Source organism: Alternaria dauci, chromosome 2 (assembly GCF_042100115.1).
Source record: "Alternaria dauci strain A2016 chromosome 2, whole genome shotgun sequence".
Classification (NCBI taxonomy): Eukaryota; Fungi; Ascomycota; class Dothideomycetes; order Pleosporales; family Pleosporaceae; genus Alternaria; species Alternaria dauci.
In genome coordinates, this window is record NC_091273.1 from 4152916 (window position 1) to 4174861 (window position 21946).

Genomic DNA, 21946 nt, shown 5'->3' on the forward strand with positions numbered 1-21946 from the left:
GCGCACTTCCTTCTCCACACGCACCCACGCCGCAACCCGCTGCACCCAACGCGCAACCACTTTTACGACTGACGAAACACCCGTTACGACCGTCTGAACACGCACGCGCGACAGCCTTACGTCATACGTTCGGGAAGTCGCGTTCCTCGTCGCTCCCTTTGTTTCCCGCCCACCGCTCAATCTCGAATCCACGCGACAGCTCTTCCATCACCGTCGGCCTCCACCATGGCTGTCGACTTTTCGAGCGACTCGCCTCTGGCGATGCAGCTGCAGCAGGTGGTCCAGCCCAAGCTCGCCGAGTTTGGATGGACAACCGGCGGCGAAGACACGACGCTGTTCGAGTACATTCTTCTTATGCTGGCCAACGACAAGAACGAAGCGCAGGTCGCATCAGAACTCTCAAACGACTTGCTCGACCTGGGTCCGGAGAACACAGAGACACAGCAGTTTGCGCAGTGGTTATTCGAGCAGATCGAGCACCTGAAGCAGGCCAACGGCGGCAATGCACAAGTCTCGCAGTCGATCGAGAACCAGATGGACGGCACATCAAATGACAACTCGGCAGCAGCGCAGGATACAGACATGGAAGGCGCGTCAGAAGGACAAGGCAATATGTATGAGACCACCCTGACTCCCCGCCCCTTTGGCGCAGCCACTCGTGCGAGAAATTGCTCAAAGGAGACCACGCAAGCACGCAAACGCCGATTCAAGCCGGGCTCAAAGCATGCAGTGGCTCTTCTGCGCTCCCAATTCTTCGCATGCCGCAATGAACAGATGCTAACCGTGAACAGTCCTACAGGTCCCAAAGCTATGCGCAACGGCAGCGGCGCCCAAGCAGCACGTCCAGCGCGCGGCGGTCGGATGCTCAACCAACTTAACAAGAACATGGACCGCAACAGCGACTCAGTATTACACCGTGTACGTGGCGCCGGCGGTGGCGTTGGCAGGGTAAACGCACACGCCCGTGATCCACCAAAAGGTCCACGAGGCCAGAACATTGGTCGCGGAATCGAGGCCATGGCGAACGGCCGTGGTATGGGCAACGCCAACATGAACATGGGGCAAAACAACATTGGCATGAACGGTATGGGCATGGGCGGTATGCCGGGAATGCCCATGCCGGGAATGGGTGGCCAGAACAACATGCCAGGCATTGGCCTGAACCCGCAACAGCAAATGGCACTCATGCAGATGTACGAGCAACAGGCGCAGATGATGCAGCAGATCTTCTCCGGCGGCCAGCCCGCTGGCTTTGTCAATCCCAATTTCCACAACAACCGCAATGGCCCTAAGAAGCCATTACATCAGCGCATAGATCGGTCACACCAGGGCGGCAGAGGCATGAACCCGAACGCCAAACCTTTCCAGAAGAAGGAGGGCGAGGACGAGACCATGGCCGACGGCCCAACTGGAGAGAACGGCAGCGGTATGGACGTCGAACTGCCTTCCGGGCGCCCAGATCCCTCGAACACCATGTGTAAATTCAACCTGCGATGCAGCAACCCTGACTGCCACTTTGTGCACCAGTCGCCCGCCGCGACACCTGGCACTCCTGTCGACATGAACGATACGTGCGATTTTGGAGCGGCGTGTAAGAATAAGAAGTGTGTTGGCAAGCACCCGTCGCCCGCGCAGCGACAGAAGTTTCAGTCAGAGCAGGAGTGTGCTTTCTGGCCCAACTGCCGCGATCCCTCGTCCTGCCCTTACAAGCACCCTACTGCAAAGCCATGTCACAACGGCGCTGACTGCACCGTTGAGGGTTGCAAATTTGGCCACAGTACCATTATGTGCAAGTTCAACCCCTGTTTGAACCCCCGCTGCTTGTATAAGCACGAGCCCGGCCAAAAGAAGAACACCACCAATGTGTGGGTTGCGCCCAAAGAGGGTGAGCATGTTAGCGAGAGGAAGTTTGTTGATGAGGAGCAAAAGGAGGAGCTCATCATCCCTGGCAAGGACCAGGAGATGCAACAGGCCCCGGCGAACGAGAGTGTGGATGTGCAGTCATAGAAGGACTCTGGATGGTTTGAAGTGATCAAGGGCGGTGGATATGATACCATTGAGACGCAGATGGAAGGTGCCATTGGCTGGGAACGTAGAGCATTGTACATTAAGTCCGGCGTTGGAGTTGGTGGCATTGCCCCGACTTGAGGAGAGAATTACTGTTTCTGGCGGCCCTTTGGGGCTGCATTCTTCTCCTTACAGATTTGCGTCCTCATGCGTGACATCTGAGACTCTCTAACATGTACCCTGGAGCTTACCCACTATTGTATGTTCATGTGATGATGGAGAAAAACATTGTGTACGCCACAGAGTACGTGACGAGCGCGTAGGAGCACATGCCGAATCAAGAGTAAGAACAGGTTCAGCCACGATGCAGAGTATATGCATGGTGCCGGATAAGACGGGAAAACGGGCCTCGGAAGTATGGCGATGGGCGCTCGCGGGAGAAAACCACGACGAATGGGGCTTAGCCAATCTGCCACGCCTACTCAGCCACCCTCTTTCGTACGCCGCGACATCTGGTGTGTGATCAACTCCGCATTCTACCCATTCTCTGACCATCTGTCACTCCTTCCTTCTACTTATTCACACTCTGCTTTCTGTACACGCACCGTTCGTTCTTTCCTTCTTCACCTTTCTTCTCGGACGATCCGTCATCATCCCGGAAGCAAACACCCAACAAAGTCCGATCGACAGCTGAGGAGAGATTGCCCAGCTTCGCCGCTCAGTAATACAACGTAGCAGCCTTCTTATTCTCCAAGGGGCTCGTCTTTCTCACACCACACACTCTCTCTCACCTACACACATCGCCAGCATGTCTAAGCCATATGTACGTCTTCACATCCGTCAGCACCTCCTGTCGCAATGCGCGCCGACAAACTATCTCCTTCCTGTCGCGAAACCATCAGCGTACTAACAATCATGTAGGACCAAGGCGCACCGCCCGCCTACCCTCAACAAGCCCACCATGATGCCGGCCCAGCCCCCGGCGGCATGCAACCCTCATACTACAACCAGGGCGGCGGCGCACCAGACTACTACGGCGGCAGCCCGAACCCCTACCAACAAGGCCCGCCGCAAGGCCAGTACGGACCGCCACAGGGCCAATATGGACCTCCCCAAGGCCAGTACGGATATGACGGCCAGCAGATGCAATACCAGCAGGGACCGCCACCCCCAGGCGGCTACTACCAAGATAACAGGAGGTCCGATGGCGGCGGTGGAGGCTTGTTCGCTGGATTGTGCGCTGGTCTGGCGTGCTGTTGTTGCTTGGACTGCTTGTTCTAGACGGCTCTGAGGGGAATGATAGAGATGGAACGCGCAAGAGGTGGCATGTTACATGGATCTATCTGATGTTCCGACCACGGTAAATCCGTACACCATGCGAACACGGATTGGAAGGAAGAGGCTTCTGCGTACGGATTATAGACCGGTGGACTTTCTTTTGTTCAATTTCGATGGGGATCTGTTTGAATATGACTGATTATAGATTCGAGCGCATATCAGAGACCACTGCCAGCTACCAATTGACCTAATTCGACAGTTTCCTTTTCACAATCTCGTTCGCATCGATGTCTGTTCGGAAATGGTTGGCTGACGATTTAGTAAACTACGACCGGAGATTGTTTGCCACAGCCCGAAGTGCAGCGACTCGAAGCTAGGTGTTTGCCTGTTATACCGTCGTGGTCAGCAGTGCAACCATTCACAGCAATGCGCAACCTGGGCATCAAACGGAACGCATGTGACTATGCACACGCAAGCAGCGATTCGGACGTACCTTCAAGCTTCAGTTCGTCCATGATAACTTTGCGGTATCTCACCCGTTCCGCGGCTCGTTGACCATCACGTACCTGGGTATATAAATCCACTTTTGAAGACCGTTTGCCTATGCCGACCTCGGGCCGCTTAACACACGGTCTCTCGCCTTGACATAGCGATACTCGAACGAGGACGATCTTTGTTGTAAAGTAACCGATATTCCTCGTCACATCTTGGGTACTTCACGGTCGCTGGCTTCGGTCATGGCGAGCAACAACAACCCACCGGGTTACACCCCTCCAGCTGTTCCTGACACATCCACTATGGATGTTCCAAGTCCAACCCAGTCGGGCTCTGTGTCTCCCCCCATGGAGACGGCGACAGGCTACTTCTGCGAGGTAAGTCATTCATGAGACTCCGTATAGACGCCTGATAGCTAACCAGGTCAGATCTCCTCAAAGTGCCAGTCAGAAAATCAGTCCGACAAGTCCAGATGGCTCTACTGTAAACAATACAATTACGATATTGCTCTCTATTTTTCTTGCGCGTGCAAACACACAAACAGTCTGTCGCGAAATGACTTTTTCTCTGCCTCTTGCGTACTGCAAGAGTGCAATGGCGCGGATGCGAGGAAGCGTGAGTACCGTGCTTCGCCACCAAGTAAAGGAAATCGCGAGTGAGTGAGAGTACTGACCGTTAGCGTTTAGAGTTTCTCGCCATGTATCGAGCTGCCTGCCTACAGCGTGGTACGAGCTTAAAGGACGTACCTCCGGACTGGGCTCCATATGATCAGCCACCACCCACACAATCTACTGTTACTGTTAGCTCGCAACCTCTCGAGTCTACTCAACCTCTTACAACTACTCAACCGAGTACCTCGACTCAGGTCACAAGCGCGACTAGCTCTTCAGTATCGTCAGATATACCCGCAACGCAGTCCACGAAGACGATACCCAACGACAGTTCTTCTTCAATGCCAACTCCGACGGGCCCTGCTGATAGGCAGATTCCTATCTGCGGCGTATGTTCCATGAAGCTTTTAGCATGAGTCCACCTACTAATATCTATCAGATATCCGACAAGTGCATGACCAACAAGCCGCAGGGTGAACCGTCATGTAACACCAGTGACCTTGACTGCATCTGCAAGGTCAGCAACTCGCTCGAGAAGAACACCGAGTTCGACCAGCAATGCGTCCTAGACGACTGTTATGGCGACATTGGAAGAGAAGGTAAGTCACGCTCTCTGAGCATAAGTCTGCACGCCACCTGATGCTAATTCCCTTCCAGAGTTCCTAGATAGCCTCTTCTACCACTGCAAGAAGGTTAACAAGGAACTGGTTGACATACCAAAGCGCTGGGAACCGTACCTTCCAGCCAACTTCCCTTCCGCAACGCCTGCCGCAGACCCATCCGTCGACTCCAATGGCGGTGTTGAGAATGCCCACGGTCACTTCAAACTCAGCGGCGGAGCCATCGGAGGCATTGTCGCCGCAGCCATCGTTGTTCTCCTCGTCGTTCTTGGCCTCATGAAGCTCTGGTGGGATTCGAGGAAGAAGGCTAACACGCTCAAGAAGGACAACGCGATGTTACAAGACGCCACGAATCCTGAAGGTATTTCGATGAGGATCAATACCTTGATGAGCGACTCGGCGATACCTGAATTCGCGTCGCATCGTAACACGACGAGCGCAGGTCGGGGCGCGGACGCTTCCACGTACGGCCCATCGGCCTACAACGACGCCACACTCATTGGTTCGCCGCGGAGTATGGACATCCATCCCGTCCATGGCTACGGCGCCGCACCTCGCGACTACGGCGCAAATACCGAAGACTACACCATGTCCGAGTACGGCGAAGACAAGTGCACTGGACATGGGCGGCAGTACAGTCGTGAGCACAGTCGATACGAGCTTCCTAACAACGAATGCCGAGATTTCCAGACGGCGGCGAATCAGGAAACCTCCGACGACGACTCCATGAGCAGATACAGTGCTCGTCGACACAGCTATGGTGAAGAGACGGTGGACTTACAGAGGCAGCGAGGGCAAGAGGCAAGGAGTGACTGGGGGGCTGCGCAGTCTCGTGAGTGGATAAGAGAGAATGAGGAAGACTGTATTCGGAGGAGTGCGCGGTATTAAGACTACATATCCTACCATCCCTCAATACTCCCCCCTTTCCCCCCTACTGGTCACTTGTCTCAAACAAGCAGTTCAGTGACTTGTGAGATTGGTCCTGCGGATACCCGTTGGGTGACGAACCTGGTTTAGACGTTTATTTGTCAACTAAGTCGTACACTCGAGGCAGTGCATGCGAACCGGTAGTACAAAAATAGCATTACGTGCGCGTTCATGTCGTTAGCCGTTTGTGGCGTGGTGTTGAAATTGCCCTGCCGGTGCTTGTGTAAGGTGAAGTAAAAAACAAGTATTCATTGGGCTGGAGCGCTCTGTCGTTGGTAAGTGAGCAAACATGGGGCGTTTGCACTTAAGAGCTAGTGAGTCCGAGTCTTTTACCGTCTTGTTTGGCTGTTTCCTCGGTCCTGGTTTCTAGCGACCTACACCGATCTTCAATATGCTTTTCTACATCTTGCTGCTGTCATTTGGCAGCGTCGCGGCTCAAGAGCGTGACAAGTTCTGTATAGCTGCAAATCCAACATTGTCGCTCCCGGATTGCACCGTGAGTATCGCCCAATAGTCGCACAATTGTTCCAACAGACTTTCTTGCTGACCCTCATATTAGAAGCAATGTCTCATCGGACAGTATAAGGTCCTCGATGGCACTTGTGCTGATAACCTCGAAGAATTTTGTACTCTTTCGGACGTTGTTCATATACACTTCAATCAGTATGGTCCGTGTCTTCTCGACGCATGTCCAAGCTTGACAGACCGGCAAGGTAAGACTCTGATCTATACACAACACAAGATCAGGATTTACTAACACTAGGCCATAGATTACGTAGAAATGTTCAAAGCGGCGTGCGATGGAACGTACGAAGACTACTTCGAAGATGGTCATCGGTTTTGGACCAATGAGTTCACCTATAAAGACTTGCTCGCAGGAACGCCATCGGATACTGTTGCGACGAGTACTGAGGATACGACCACTCGAGTTGTGTCGACGTCAACGTATCAGCTCACCATTACGATACTTACGACGAGAACTCCATTGTCGTCAATCAAAACTTCAGCTTCGTCCAGTTCGGAGACGGAGAAGTCAGCAGACGTACAATCGCCGCCACCCGCGACTTCGACGCTAGTTACAACACCCCGTCCTCCAAACGAAGAAGAATCTACATCTGTTCTTGGATCTCCTGCTCCAAGCAGTACAATCTCCACAAACGACGCCACTTTTCACTCGCATGTTTACACCACAATCTCCGTCTCTGAGTTGCCAGCTCCCACAAATACTCATGCCGCAGAACCGGCCCTCGGCACGACCACTATCGCCGGCATAGCAGCGGGCGGCACTGTCGCTATCGCTCTGATCATCGGCCTTGTATTCTTCTTCCTGCGTCGCCGCAAGCGCCGAGCCTCTCTCGCCTCTTCCGCAGATATCTGGGAGCCCTCTCGTAATACTAGTCCGAAACCCAAACTCCCAGTTCTTGAGAATGATTCAAGCTTTGGTCGTCATCTAGAAATTGGAGCCGGTGCACCACTGCATCAGCACCCGAAAGCCGAACTACACAGCGAAAGCGCACAGCTACCGTCCCGTCCCCAAACTGCACACGGTGGCTATCCAAACCCACCAGAGATGCGTGGTGGAAGTGGTAATGAGAACTCGCGATACTATCATCCAGCGCAGCAACCACATGTGCATCGTCATGTTAGTAATATGGATTCTCGATATCCCGAAATGGGATCTCAGGCGACGCCAAACATATCGTCACCGGTCTCGCCCGGTTCTGCTTCTTCAACAATGCAAGGCTGGCATGCTAACCGCCCATCTGGAGTACCAGTCAGCCGAGTGAGTAGTGCTGATCTCCGCACCGAGGAAATGAGAAGTCCAGTCAGCGAACTTGGTACGAATACACCACTCCGTTCAACACGCTCGGCGGAATTATATGGCGCCGATATTACGAGTCCGATAAGTGAGCTTGGAAGCGAGACGTTTTCCAACGACGGTAATGGGGTGGCTGAACTGCATACTGATCCTGTATCACCGTCGAATATTGGGCCAGGTCATAGAGAAGACATGACGGCTGTCATTGCTGAGATGGAGGGCTCGAATATGCAGAAAAGGCACCCGCATGGGTTATCCACAGATATCTAATTTCCTGGAATAGTTTTGTTCATTCGAATGTCTGGTTCATACCATAATATATGTAGACATGATACAGTGCGGATTAACACGACTAATCTACCGTCACTGACTCACATCAATTTCATGAACTCTACCCTTGATACCCTTCCTTCGAACGCACTCTTTCGTAAACTTCTACTCTCAAGTACCAAAACCAGGGTATCTAAAAGAAGAGTTTCACAAGCGGGGTGTACGAACATGTGTCGCCGATGAGCCATGCTCGTACGACACTGTGCGAAGTGACAGCCGTTCTATTGGAATGTGAAACACAACTAGTATGAGGCAGTGCTGATAAAAGCTTCGATAAGAACAGGATAAGAAGGGACGATACTGACGCTAGGAAGATTATCAGATAGCTCTCATGCGCTAATGAGAAACCAGGTATTCGGTTGCTTCGTCAATCCTCTCCACGCCCACACAACCCTCAAGAGAGCTCAGTCATACGAATGATTTGGAGAGCCATCAAAACCTGTCCTATCCTTCATGCAGGTTCGCACCGGTGAAGGTACCGGCGGGTCGGCTATCAGGCCTTTCTTGGCTATTCCCTGTGCGTTAGGAAGCCAGATAATGCCAAGAGAGGTCTCGTCGTTGCCATGGACAGGCTTCCAGATGGAAAACTACCATTTTGATAGGACAAGGTCACGTTACGCCAACGGGGCATTCTTTGTGGTATGCTATTGCGCAATCAGCAAGCTTGAAACGGCGAGATAACAAGGGGGGTTGCGTACAAACGGAATATTGGAGAGACCTTGGAATAGGCCGAGTAAGGAAAGTGCATACGATGATGCGCAGAAGGACCTGGCTCCGCAGTTAAAAGCATGCGATAGCTACCCATCAACTAGGAGCCGGAGTTATCATACTCGAATTCTCTATAGCGTCAAGCAAGGTTACAGCTTAAAGTGTCATATCAAAATCAACATACGTACGCAGGTCCAACCCCAGTTGTTTCGAGACAAGACTCATATCATTCCAGCAATCGTCTCACACCCAAAACATCATGCCAGCCATCATGTTCACAACGCCCCTTATCCCAACCTCCGTATTGGTGGCAAAGAGCGAACACGCCACTAGTCCCAAGGAGTTTGACTACTTTGGCGAACACGGCAAAACCATCATGATCGGCCTCGCGGCCACTGTTGCAATTCTCTTCTTCATCCTCGTGTGCATGGCATGCTGCTGGCCGAAAGAGAGGAAGAGAGATGATCGAGGAGCTTATGCGACGACGACTTATTGGAATGGGACTGGTAACAAGGGGAGGTGCTGTTGATTGCTGTAGTAATGCAAGTGTATTAGGAATATAGCAAGGTCGGGCACTTGACAAGGAAGTTGCGATAGAAGAGATGCCTGGATCCTTTGGAACACGGCAAGTAGGTCACTATGTCGTTTAGGGTTAGGCGGTCAGCCACAGGGGGTCATCGGAGCTATCGGCTCATCTCCACCTTCTCACATCAAAACTCTAGATGCTAGCACCTCATAACCTCTGTCTCGTGTGCCATCCACAACCCTCATACGCGTGAAAAAGAAACTCCGTTCATGTCTGCTAAGCCGAAATCCACCGGCAGGTTTAGAGCTAATAGCAGACGCCACCAACAAGCGGGAGAGAAAGAGCCCATCAAACGGCAAAGACCGACGTTAGTTTGCGATCACTGCAAGACCTCCAAACTCCGATGCGACAGGAATCGACCCTGTAGTAGCTGCATCAGGCGAGATGGCGGTGTATCCTGCTCTTACAATGGAGTGTCACGCGGAAGCGACCAGCCGGCAATCGAGCAAAGGCTGCATCATCTTGAAGCTAAGGTCATCCAACTGCTGGACGCAACAGATGCGCTAGAGTCAGGACATAGCCCAAAAGTGCCTTCCAGCTCCACCGATAAGCATGCGCATGCATCCAGTGGTTGTGAGCTGGGATTACCAAAGAACCATTTTCCTACTGTCGTGGAAGAGATCATGCAGAACATCCACCAGCTGCGCTTGGAATTACCTACGACAGTTGGTGAGCCCGAGGCTGAAGACTCTATAAGAGACGGGAACGACGTTTTCAGTAAGAGCACTCTCGGCTTACCAGATGCATCCTCCAAAGGCGCCATCTTGGCACAATATATGCCACTGAAGAAGCAAGCTGATCACCTTCTGGAAACCTACTTCGGAAGTGGTACGTTTGTGCAACCCTTCATTCATACGAAACAGTTCCAACGAGAATACCATACGTTTCAAAATGACCATTTTCAAGCAGCCTCCGAGTTCTGGCTGAGCACCCTCTTCTCCATCTTCTCAATTGCTGCATTGGCTTATGAAGTTGTTGGAGTAGAGAGAACAGCACAGACACCTAGCTACAAGTTCTGCACTGCAGCGGGAAAATTTCTGGCGCTTGGAAGGCATCATAATACGCAGCGAAACGCTCCGGAAGCATTACTACTGTACGCCCACTGCAAAAGCCTCAGAAGCCTGGACCCCAACCGCGAATGTGGTGCCATCATATCCATGGCGGTACGGCATGCTTACGAACTTGGGTATCATCGTGATCCTGAAACCTTCGGTAGGTTCACGGTGTTCGAAGGTGAGATGAGGAGACGCTTCTGGGCTTGCTGCAAGCAAGTGGACATCATGGTATCTTTTCAACTTGGGCTCCCAAATAACATTATCCTCGACAATTGCGATACCAAGTCCCCCTCAAACTTACTGGACTCTGACTTTGACTCCGACATCCAAATACTTCCCCAGGCCCGACCGGAAAGCGAGCCTACCCCAATCTTATGGTTCATTGTCAAAGACAGGTTGATGCCAGTATTCGCCAGAATGTGCCAAGCAGCACTGTCTTTGCGTGTCAAGAGTGAGAAAGAGATTATGGAACTAGAAACCGAGGCGAGAATAGCATATGCGACAATCCCGAACGTGCTACGATGGCGCCCAATGTCTGAATCTATTGCTGACCCGCCCTTCTTGGTCGTGTGTCGATTTTTCCTCGAGCTTTTGTATCTCAAAAGCCTGTGCGTCCTGCACCTGAAATACATGGTACGTGGCAGTGCTCGTAGCGTCGTGCAATGCATCCAGGCCGCCAGTAGCATTGTACGATGTGTTGCCGAGGTTCACTGCGAGTTCCGACCTGGCGGCCATCTCCAAGCAGTAAGCTGGATGTTTAACAATTTCGTCATGACTGATTTCTTACTTGGCGCGAGCACTCTTTGTCTTTACGTCAACTTGGATCGTCGAAGAAGCGTCTCCCGGGATCGGATGGTGATTTCGTTGGAAGAGATCTTCTTGCTCCTCAAAACGGCCCACTCTATCTGCGCGGATAAATCCGTGTCCAGCACCAATGCGAAAAAGTTAGAAAGAGCAATAAAGTTTACACTAGAATCAGCAGAAAGCAACCTACCTGCTTTCCCACAGCCAACAGCAGGACCGATAGCTGGATGTCAGCCGCAAACAACAATAGACACCACCGTACCCGGATTCGTGGGCTGGCCTGTTAATTCCGGTGATCAGAATACATTCTCGGAGAATCAATTCACTTTCAGTGAGCTCGATCCGTTCAATTTCATAAGCAATGGGTTGATAGATATCGAGCAATTCTGTAACACGACCACATTCGCTCATGACATCAACATTTCATGATAAGTGACAGCGCAAAGCGGTGGTACATCTCAATTCGAATACAATGCCAACACTACTGAGCTACCATGGCTGGATATCGTTCTTGCGCACCACTTTCCCAACATCCTCGTCCCGGCGACCTTCGATGACATCGCGAACAAGTTCCGCTCCAATATTCGGATCGATTGCTCCCATCTTCTTCATTACCTCAGCATCACCGCCCAATCCTGTAGCTAGCATGCCAGGGCTGATTGCAAACACCTTGACGCCATCTTCCTTGAGTATCCGGGCCCATTCCAGTACCATCATGTTCATACCAGTCTTGGACGACCGATAAGCCGGGAGTGAAAACGATGTCTTGGGCCAGCCTTTGGGAGGTGAGCGATTTATTGGCATCGCTGGATTGTTGTGCTCCGTAAGGGTGCTTGTGCCACTGGTAATGAAGACCAGTTTTGGCTGAGACGATTTGAGAAGCAGTGGGACGAAGGTTTCGGTCACTATGTAAGTACCGGTTACGTTGATGTCCCAAGATTTGTTCCACATGTCTCTGACGGTCATGTTGCCCTGGGTTACCTGCTGGTCAAGTTGCGCTCCTGTGCTATGTCAGTCTGAGTACAGGCCTGTCAGAGTTTTCTCATTCATACCCGCATTATTGAGAAGGACATCTATCTTGTCATGTTTCTTGGAGATTGTGTCGAACGCTTGGGCGATCGAAGCGTCATCCTCAAGATCGATTTGGATTGCCTCGATGCTGTTCATAGAGTTGGGGTATTCTTTTTTGACTTCGTCGATAGCAGCTGTAGCTTTGTTCAAGTTTCGAGCGCCAAGCAAGATGTCGTATATGTTTTTTGATCTGTATAGGGCCTTTACGGTGTAAAGACCGAGGCCGGTGTTGGCTCCGGTAATGAAGATAGTAGTTCGAGAGGCCATGCTTTCTGAGTCGTTGTACTGATGGGGTATTACTGTGATGATGTATTTACTCAACTATGGTCCTATGCGGTTTATATACCTGCGCAGGCTCTCGAGACTGCTTATTGTTGAAACCCTGTAGATATTCTGGAGAAAGGACGCTAGTCAGAAAAGGAAATTTTTATCGGCCGATAGGTTGTATCGCCGAAAGAATGAGTTCCTAACGCCGGTGCCAGCATTTCGATAGCTCCGTGCTTGACTCATCCTACGTCTTGTGAGGAAGAGGTAATCGGCTAACGTAAAGATGGGTAAGTAGTATGTTGATAAATTCACAGGGCAGGATGCTGGAGAAACGCGGGACACGCTAGATACTGTGCCATGTGCGCAAGCACAATAAGCTACCGAGCTTGATGAACTACTAAATATCAAGACAATTATCCATTATTTACACTCCATGTTCTATGATTCAACCAACGTCCAGGACACGTGTGTGGTCGGGTTTCGCCAGGACCCCCGACCTCCCGCCAGCTTTTGGCCAAATCACGATGTCCGAAAGTGGACTTCGCAAACCGTAGAATTCCGACCTGAAACAAGTATCATACGCTCCATCGCTAGAACCAGCATGCGACGGACTTTCTCATTCCCCTTGGCCTTCAAACAACAACACGTGGCTGGTTTCGAGTCCCAAGGGTACGACGAGAGGCTAGATATGTCGCCAGCACCCTGCAATTTGAGCCGATCTAGCGTGACACGCTCAAGCTGAGTCACAATCTTCATTGGCTCAATTATGCTCTCCCATGATGCTACGCTCATACCAGTAGTCGTGACCTGCGACAAGCTTACGTCTTCCAAAGTTGAGCGATGGCGTAGAAACATCGCAAGCAAATCGCGGCTATGAATTTTACACTGGAAGAGATGCAGCGTTCGCAGACTTGTCCAAGAAGATTGCGCGAAAACTTTCCGCAGCACAAAGTACCCAAAGAAAAGATTGCGGCCAAAGAAGTGTTCGACCGCATGTGTGGGTGGCACCATCTCGGCTATCCAAGTCAATAGCGGAACAATCTGGTAGACGCTGATATTGCTCATTGCGAAGTCGAACGTGAGACTTCGTATGCGAGGAGCCATGGCTGTCCAAGTTCGATGATTGGTGTCAAAGACCTTGCCATTGGACAAAAGGTCCGCTGCAGTGATCGTCAGATCGACCGTTAACTTGCCCAAGTCGACCGAGCTCAAAACTCTGAACAAGTTTTCTAGCATATTGATCTCTGCGTAATACTCCATAAAGAGAAGACCGTCGAGGCTGAACTCCAAGATGGACTTTGAACCGTACGGAGCGGTATCGGTTGTTAGTTCGAGCTCATGTGCTCCAAGTTCGCGGAAGAGCGCCATAGTACCCCTACTCCGTTTTGTAATCTCAGCAAAAAGACCCTCATAGTATGCACCTATTGGACGAGGATTAATCTTAATGCTGTTCAGCATCGGTAACTTTGTTATGGCTTCTCGGATATATCCGGTTCCTGCTTGGAAGCGATTCTGGCGGTCAACTGATATCCTCAGCGCATCTCCGTACTTTTGAAGCCAGCGACCATAACTACCTCGCTTTTTCCATCGAACGACCATCGCTAACTGTGAGTCTCTGCCGGTAGTGCCTTCCCATAGCGGTCTTGGAAGCTTGACTATAGGCCAAATCGGACGGGCAGAGTCCACGTAGATGTAGCTCTCGGGATGCGGACAACCGGTAGGAGGATCTTCTCCTTGCTCTCTGATGTATTGAAGGTCAACTTCTAGATTCGTGTTCAATACCTCTGGGCCGAACTCGAGCTCTCGGACGTATTTATGCAACTGCTCGTTTTGCGACAACCTCTTTAGGTCTTCCAGACTCTGTGGCATTAAGCTGAACTTGGAAGATGAGAAATGACGCTGGAGGAATGCGTCCCGAGTATTCCGACTGAGCGTTCGACTAGTAAGACGGAGGCTAGAGAGACTAGGGAGGTCAATGATGAAGTTCTCTCCGTCTGAGTATGAGGATCTTGAGTGACATATTAGCGTCCAGAGCTCGGTTGGTAGCCCTTCAGCTGTAGCTTTTGGCTTCTCGAGAAGCGGCGGCGATGACATGGAAATTATAGAAAACAGCTGATATATATGGCAGCTGCAAAGTGGTAGCAAGGAAAGGAAAGTGGCAACGCGTGTTCAGGTCTCAAATCAGAAGGGTATTTCGGTCTGCTTGTGATCGTTTTGTTACAGAGGAGTGATTGATACGCGAGAGACAAGAATGTTTCTGCCCCGTAGTACGGACTATGGCGTGACTACCAGAAGATACCATCGAAGCCAGTGAGATGTGGCTTCTTGTCGCGTATCGTGTAATGTTTGCGACGATAGTACTTGAACGATATTGATAGCAACGTTTGTGGAACCCCAAGATCCAGAGCTGCGCTTATGAGTGAAGAAGATTCTAGAAGATTATCGTACTTGCTGCACCACGTGGGGCAGACATCTTTTTCTTGAGCGCCGTCAAGCTTTGGCGTGGCTGCAGAAATACCATTAGCAATAGCTGGAGATCGAGTAAACCATGCAGAATGCATCTGACCAGGGACCAGATGCCACAGCCTACCTGAAGTTGCTTAGGCGAAGCAGATTTTTTATGATATGGTTGCTGCTAGTGCACTTTCCGTGATATCGCATTCGGTCTGATCCTGGACTGACAAGCCGACACTAACAGGTCACATGAAGCTGCGAAGACATGCGCAGCGGATGATGTGATAGTGCGTGTTTGTTGCAGTAAGATGGGAGGTCTCCTCCTTGGTGGGGTGGCGGTTTTCTGGCTCAAGCTCCTTCATAAAATATCCTCTGATTGGTCGTTAGGCAACCCGCCCCACTTAACTCAGTGTGACGCGACCAAGACGCGATCTCCAGCCTCCTGACTTTCCTTTCTGACATCTCAAACAATCTCAGCACACCAAAGGCTGTGCACCGAATACAAGGCATCGAAGTTCAATCGAAAATACCAGTCTAGAAAGCCGACCGGAATCAGGCGAGTTGAAATTGTCGTTGATCCGTCAGATCCTACGTTTTGTCGCTTATGCTTTGAGTTTTCAACCCCAACTTGCGATCAAATGAGCTATATGAGAACCCACCTGTGCTCGAGGGAGGACATCTGGTTGTCATGTTTCAGTACCGCAAGAAATGGCAGTCAAATTATCCATGGTGCTTCTAGCAAGTCTTCGCGGAGAAGGCCTAGCAGCTCAGCGCTGCCGCAAAAGCCATGGCTAGAACCATTGTAACACTTGCAGCAATGGTCCCCGCCGCACCCGTCTCCGTGGGCGCGCCAGCCTCTGATGTTCCCGATGCACCGCCCTTCTGCGTCGCATTATCCCCATTCCCAGATTCTGTCCCGTTCGATGCGGCCTCAGAGAATAGCAAACCCTGCACCGCCTGCAGCGCGTCAAACACTTCATTCAGATTCCCGGAGCTGGCACTAGCAGCCTCCCAGTTGTCATCGTCAGGATTAGCCCAAGCTAGCGAGCACTTGACGTCGCGGGAGTCTTCGCTGCATGCGCTGGCAGCGGCTTTGGCAGAGGCTTCGAGCTTCTTGGTGAGGGATTCTCCAATGGCAGGGGCAGCGACGACTGCGCGAGCATAAGAGCCTATGGCCATACCCTTGAAAGCGCGCATATCAATGTCGCATTTTCCGCTGTTTTCGCACGCTATTTCGGTGAGGATGTCGTCTTTGAAGAAGATGGAGGAAGAGTTCACGAATCCTTGGAGTGCGTCGGTCCATTTCTGCTTGCCGTCGGTCTGTTGGTGCGTGTTAGTACGATGTCTGAGAAGACGGTATGAAGTGCTTACGATGTTCTGCATGATAGCAGAGCCCTCCGTGTAGGCAGCATGGTGGGCTGTCCACTGGAGTTCGGCAATCTCGCCACAATCATCGGTAGTTTCAGCACCGTCATACACGTTATAGCTATCGCTGATGAAACCGATATCTTGCGCCCAAGTGAATGACTTATCAGCCCATTCGAAGTACGTCTCATTTCCAGTAAATCTGGCCAGGCGAGCAGCTAGGAGGAAAAAGTCGCCGTTGGAAGCTGCATTTTTGTAATCGTATCCTGCCTGGAAAGGAAAGATAGCCCAGCGCAGACCGCCATTACAGGTCTCATCATCCCAGCGTGGCACTTGCGCGTCGAATACCTCTGCAGCATATTCCACCCATGATTTGTTCTCCGGCTTTGGAAAATCTGATTCTGCGGCAGCCATTGCTGCGAGAGCCCATAGGCTCTGATCTTCGTTGAAAATCTTGGCGGTCTGATTCGTTGGCAGGAAGGCGTAGCCAGGTTCTTCACCGAGCTGTCCCTGGATACCTTCAGACACAATGGAATCATACTGCTTGTCGCCAGTCAAGGAAGAGTACTCGATCAATGCGTTGAACATAATTGCACCTTCCCACCAGAAGTAGGGATCTGGCAAAAGACCGGGTACTTGATGATCAGAGAGGCCATCGTTATAGAACGTAACGAGACCATCTGCAAGAGTGCTTGCGGCCTTTGTGATAGAGTCTGTATACATTAGCATTGCAGTCGCGCAACTGGAAAAGATCGGCATTACCCTTGTTCTGGACATCCAAGTCTAGCGCCGCGGTAGTGCTAACAATACATGACAGAGCGAGTGACAGCACGCTGACGCGTGCGAACATGGTTAAAGAAAAAAATGAGTGTGATTGCGCAACGGAAGAGTGAAGCGAACTGAAAATGCAGCAATTTTGAGAACAAGAGACCAGGAAAGCAGTTCACGATGTATGTGGGTATGGCACCACGCTAGTAATGCGGATCTAGGTTGCCTTGCGGTGCCACCAATCGCTGTCCAATGGGTGATTAGCACAGCGCGCCTAAACCCCCAAAAAGCTTGTTGCCATTCTCATACAGTAATTCAGGGGCGCTGCACCGGCGGAGTCTCCTAATATGGGTGTGAAGATGCCTGGCCATATATGTTGGAAGCGGCACAGTCCTATGGCCCTCAGGCACGCGCGCCTCGTCTTGGAGCCAAGAGCTTGGGACGATGGTATTTCACTTTGGCAACTGCTCCTGGACTGGGTGTACTGCAGTCTTTTCCTGCCCCTTCCCGAAATCATACAACGCCACAATTTGCTTACCGACCGATTCCCATCTTCGCGACGAGCGCCTCTGCGATATCATGCGCGAATCCCTCATCGTTTATCGCGCGCTTATCCTCAATGACTTCAATATCACTATCTTGGAGTTCCTCTCGTAGCGCGTCGAAGAGCGCAGCATCCGCCTGTTGGTCTTCAAACGGTCCATCGTGTACTGCGATCATACTGATACCGCCCTTCGGCAACCAGACCTGAATCGCTCCAGGCTCCTTGGCACAATGCTTTAATTTCGTCGCAATGAATTTGCCAACTTGAGTTGCTTCGTCTACGGACGTCCTCATCAAAGTCACGACAGGATTGTGCTCATACAGCTTACGATCTTTGTATCGTTCCGGCACGGTATTTCTTGGACCAAAGTTTGTCATGTCGGTCGCGCCTACGGAGACGATATTTGGTATTCCGGCTTTTGCGGCAGCTTCGAGCCGATGCTCCCCAGCACTCATGACACCGTCGGTAAGGTGATCGCATATCTCGGTAGTGGTAAGGTCGAGGACTGCATCTAGTCCGCCTTCTTGGATGAGCCGCTCCATTGCTTTTCCGCCGTGGCCTGTAGCATGGAAGACGTACGTCTCGACATCGTAATTGCCTTCGAGGTGTTTTCGGATCACGTCGACAGCTGGTGTAGTCACACCAAACATGGTGATACCAACACGCTTCTTTAGCACTTCGGCTGTACCTTGTTGACGAGATGCGTATGCACGAGCCATTCCAGCAATGGCTGCTCCAGCATTGCTGAGCACATTGCGGAGAACTTGGTTAAGACCAGCCACGTCTACAACGCTGTACATCAGGGTAATGTCGGTCTCCCCTACGATCGGCCCAGTATCACCGCTCGCCACAGTCGACACGATAAGCTTTGGAAAGCCAATAGGGAGCGCAGTTCTCATTACTTCCGCTGCGAGCGACGTACCACCTGAACCCCCTGCGTTGATTGCGGCGTGTATTTTTCCTTCGTCGAATAGCTTCTTGACAGCCTTGGTCGCACAGCCAGCCATGGTCTTGATGACTTCTCCTCGAGGTAGCTTGCTCACGTCTCTCACGTCTCCATGATCTTCCAGCAGCTGGTGTTGACTGATGGTGATGGCATCATACTCCTTGTGGTGTCGACCCACATCCATCAGCATCACGTCGACATTGTTCCGCTCTATTTCTTTGCGAAGGAAAAGCAGCTCTTCCAACTTTGTGTCGCAAGTACCGAGAAGCACAACACGGGGATTTGAAGACATGACGATGTGCTATTCCAGGAGATAGTACGTTGTTGATAACATGAATATCGTGTGAAGGCCTGAGTTGCCAGTGTAATGCCTCCCCCGCGCTTGCATTACGTCATCGTGCATACTCCAACAACCTTTCTCAGCATCGTCGCTACAACTTTAGGACGGTGTAATACCACGCCCAATACGCACTTCGTTTAACCAAAGCCGACAACATATCAAGTTGACAGCATGTCACCCCCAACCGATCGTAAGAGCATACTGCAGAACCTCCGCTCGCAAATCGACAATGGCAAAATCATCGTTGGCGCAGGTGCAGGTATCGGATTGAGCGCCAAGTTCATCGAAGCTGGTGGTGGCGACTTGATCATTATATACAACAGTGGAAGATATCGAATGGCCGGCCGCGGCTCGTTGGCTGGTTTGATGCCGTACGGAAACGCCAATGATGTTGTGCTGGAAATGGTATGCGCGCCTCACTTGACGTGTCAACGTCGAAAGATCGTAAAAGTTTTCTAGTAACTAACAGACTCAGGCAGGCGAAGTTCTTCCCATCGTCAAATCCACACCAGTACTAGCTGGTGTGTGCGCAACCGATCCCTTCCGAGACATGTCTCGCTTTTTGAAGCAACTTAAAGACCTCGGGTTCGCCGGCATCCAGAACTTTCCCACGGTTGGTTTGATCGACGGAACTTTTCGGCAAAATCTCGAAGAAACAGGAATGTCGTATGATGCCGAAGTGGAAGTAATGAAGATGGCTCGCGAGATGGATCTCCTAACTACACCGTACGTGTTCAACGTAGAAGAAGCAAAGAAGATGGCGAACGCCGGGGCTGATATCTTGGTGGCTCATATGGGTCTCACAACGAGTGGAAGCATTGGTGCGAACAGTGGTAAGAGCTTGGATGAATGCATCAAACTGATTCAGGAGATCCGTGACACCGCAACGGGAATCAAAGAGGATGTCATCATCCTGTGCCATGGTGGACCAATCGCAAAGCCAGAGGATGCGGAGTATGTGATCAGCAGAACGAAAGGCGTGCATGGCTTTTATGGTGCAAGTTCAATGGAACGCTTGCCAGTCGAGGACGCGATAACGAACATCACGAAAACATTCAAGGGTCTGGAACCTGGTTCATCGGCGTAGTTAGCACGAAAGAAACAAATCAAGTGCTGTTGTTACGGGACGCGCGTAGTCTTTGAGTGTCACGGTGCAATGCAGTAAGCCCGAACTTCATTAGGGTTACAGAGTACAAACATAGGTCCATCTCTACAATGTGTAGTGGAAGTCGGGATGGCGATCGCCCAGCTTCCCAGAGTCAATCTCTCGAACCCTCTCCTCAATGGACATGCCCTCCCTCTTCTTGTTGATCCTGCGCAAAGTAAAGTACATGAGAGCGTAACCACATGCCGCGATCGTGATAGTTGTGATCGAGATGGCGTGACCAATCACATAGCGACCATCTTCAGTCGTGATACGGTAAATCTGCCCAGCCATGATGCCGGCAGAATTGCCAATGGTTTGCTGTAGACCGATGGCAGTGGCGCGCTTGAAGTATCCGGCATTGCTGTTGATCACCCAAGTAACGTTCAGGCCCACGACACAGTAGATGCCAGTAGCAGTAACAAAGGTCGCGAAGTATAGTACCCCAGTTGAAGACATGGAGACGCCAAGCATCATGGCGTAGCCGATCGACGTAACCAATGCCAGAGGGACCATAAAGAATGCTCGGCGATTGACATAGTCGGAGCAGAAAGCGACAAAGAGGTATACAACGGAAGCCCAGATGTACACAGGTACAGTGAGGAGTTGGGTACGAATGCTGGAGTATCCGAAGCCTCGTATGATCACGGGGAGAAACGTCGAGAAGCCGAAAGAACAAGTGTTGGCGCAGAACTGGCATGCAGCACTGAGCCATACCTTCGGATCGCGGAAAGCAAGCTTTACTTCGGACTTGTCTAAAGCGTCCGACGTCATTGACTTGCCCTGGTAAAGTCGTTCGTTCTCATGTCGAGCACGGAGCAAGGTTTTCTCGTCTTCGTTCAGCCACCATGCAGTTTCGAAGTTGTCAGGCAGAAGAAATATGGTGGCGATACCGACGACGATCGAGATGAGACCCTCTACGAGGAACAGCCATCGCCATCCGGCAAGTCCTTTTGCGCCATGGAGATTGGTCAGGCCGTACGCAAGCAGCCCACCGAATGCGCCACTCAGTGCAGACGCAACAAATAGGTAGGAAACCCTTCGAGCTTGCTCCAGCGGCTTGTAGTACATGCTCAGATACAATGTCAAGCATGGGAATAGGCCGGACTCAAAGGCCCCAAGGAGCAGTCGTGTAGCTATGAGAGAGGCGTAGTTCTCAATGAAAGCTGCTCCAATGATGACCGCGCTCCAGCCGATGATGAAGGTAGGGATAAGGCGCGATGGTCGCAGCTTCTTCAATAGAACAGAGGCTGGGACCTCGAAGGCAATGTAGGTGACGTAGAAGAGTGTTACAGCAACGTTGAGACGGTTACCGGTGAGCCCAAGATCTTCGTTCATCCCGGCTATAGCAGCATTTCCGATATTAGAACGGTCGAGGTAGGCAACCTGAAGCATGCTTGTTAGACAGCACGATATGTAAAACGTTGTAGTTGACATACCAGAAACACCAGAACCATCATGGGAGATAATATCAGATCCAGTTTGCGGATAAGCTGTGAATCGGAGTTAGCGTGTAATACCCGGCCATACGCTCATTGCGCTTACCCTCTTCTCCGCAACAGGATCAATGTAAATCTTCTCGCTGGTACCAATCTGTGTATCCTTTTCCTGTATTGAGCCATCGAAGGCCTTGTCATCCTGGTTTGGATGCGACATGTTGCGGGTAGTGTTTCCTGTTGGCAAATTGAATGAAAGGCTCACGCTGTAGACTAACAATCGCACTCAAAGCCATCTGCCATGACGAATACCTTATAACATGCATATTGATATGTAATGATATCTATTACCGATCTGCGCCGTGTCAATT

The 21946-nt window shown here is 51.2% G+C and overlaps 8 protein-coding genes across 8 annotated transcripts; 4 read left to right on the forward strand and 4 right to left on the reverse strand.

Moving 5' to 3' along the window:
- Window positions 1–225: 225 nt before the first annotated feature.
- Window positions 226–2007, forward strand: ACET3X_003393 (uncharacterized protein; the record flags this gene model as incomplete). The annotated part of the gene is made up of 2 exons (XM_069448663.1): window positions 226–614; window positions 792–2007. The coding sequence occupies 2 exons, from the start codon at window positions 226–228 to the stop codon at window positions 2005–2007; spliced, it is 1605 nt and encodes a 534-aa protein (XP_069309940.1).
- Window positions 2008–2815: 808 nt separating this feature from the next.
- ACET3X_003394 (uncharacterized protein) lies at window positions 2816–3288 on the forward strand (the record flags this gene model as incomplete). Its single annotated transcript, XM_069448664.1, has 2 exons — window positions 2816–2830; window positions 2929–3288. 2 exons carry the CDS (start codon window positions 2816–2818, stop codon window positions 3286–3288), a joined length of 375 nt encoding a protein of 124 aa, XP_069309941.1.
- Window positions 3289–4082: 794 nt separating this feature from the next.
- Window positions 4083–5899, forward strand: ACET3X_003395 (uncharacterized protein; the record flags this gene model as incomplete). Its single annotated transcript, XM_069448665.1, has 5 exons — window positions 4083–4157; window positions 4209–4395; window positions 4467–4780; window positions 4831–4990; window positions 5049–5899. The coding sequence occupies 5 exons, from the start codon at window positions 4083–4085 to the stop codon at window positions 5897–5899; spliced, it is 1587 nt and encodes a 528-aa protein (XP_069309942.1).
- A 3624-nt stretch (window positions 5900–9523) lies between these two features.
- Window positions 9524–12645, reverse strand: ACET3X_003396 (uncharacterized protein). Its single transcript, XM_069448666.1, has 2 exons — window positions 12293–12645; window positions 9524–12241 (listed from the first exon to the last, which is right to left on the reverse strand). The coding sequence occupies exons 1-2, from the start codon at window positions 12576–12578 to the stop codon at window positions 11730–11732; spliced, it is 798 nt and encodes a 265-aa protein (XP_069309943.1). The 5' UTR covers window positions 12579–12645; the 3' UTR covers window positions 9524–11729.
- A 3146-nt stretch (window positions 12646–15791) lies between these two features.
- Window positions 15792–17247, reverse strand: ACET3X_003397 (uncharacterized protein; the record flags this gene model as incomplete). The annotated part of the gene is made up of 3 exons (XM_069448667.1): window positions 15792–16352; window positions 16404–17110; window positions 17160–17247. The coding sequence occupies 3 exons, from the start codon at window positions 17245–17247 to the stop codon at window positions 15792–15794; spliced, it is 1356 nt and encodes a 451-aa protein (XP_069309944.1).
- A 452-nt stretch (window positions 17248–17699) lies between these two features.
- ACET3X_003398 (uncharacterized protein) lies at window positions 17700–18947 on the reverse strand (the record flags this gene model as incomplete). Its single annotated transcript, XM_069448668.1, has 1 exon — window positions 17700–18947. The coding sequence occupies one exon, from the start codon at window positions 18945–18947 to the stop codon at window positions 17700–17702; it is 1248 nt and encodes a 415-aa protein (XP_069309945.1).
- A 219-nt stretch (window positions 18948–19166) lies between these two features.
- On the forward strand, window positions 19167–20082 carry ACET3X_003399 (uncharacterized protein; the record flags this gene model as incomplete). The annotated part of the gene is made up of 2 exons (XM_069448669.1): window positions 19167–19400; window positions 19471–20082. 2 exons carry the CDS (start codon window positions 19167–19169, stop codon window positions 20080–20082), a joined length of 846 nt encoding a protein of 281 aa, XP_069309946.1.
- A 123-nt stretch (window positions 20083–20205) lies between these two features.
- ACET3X_003400 (uncharacterized protein) lies at window positions 20206–21795 on the reverse strand (the record flags this gene model as incomplete). The annotated part of the gene is made up of 3 exons (XM_069448671.1): window positions 20206–21525; window positions 21579–21632; window positions 21685–21795. The coding sequence occupies 3 exons, from the start codon at window positions 21793–21795 to the stop codon at window positions 20206–20208; spliced, it is 1485 nt and encodes a 494-aa protein (XP_069309947.1).
- Between the last annotated feature and the right edge of the window lie 151 nt (window positions 21796–21946).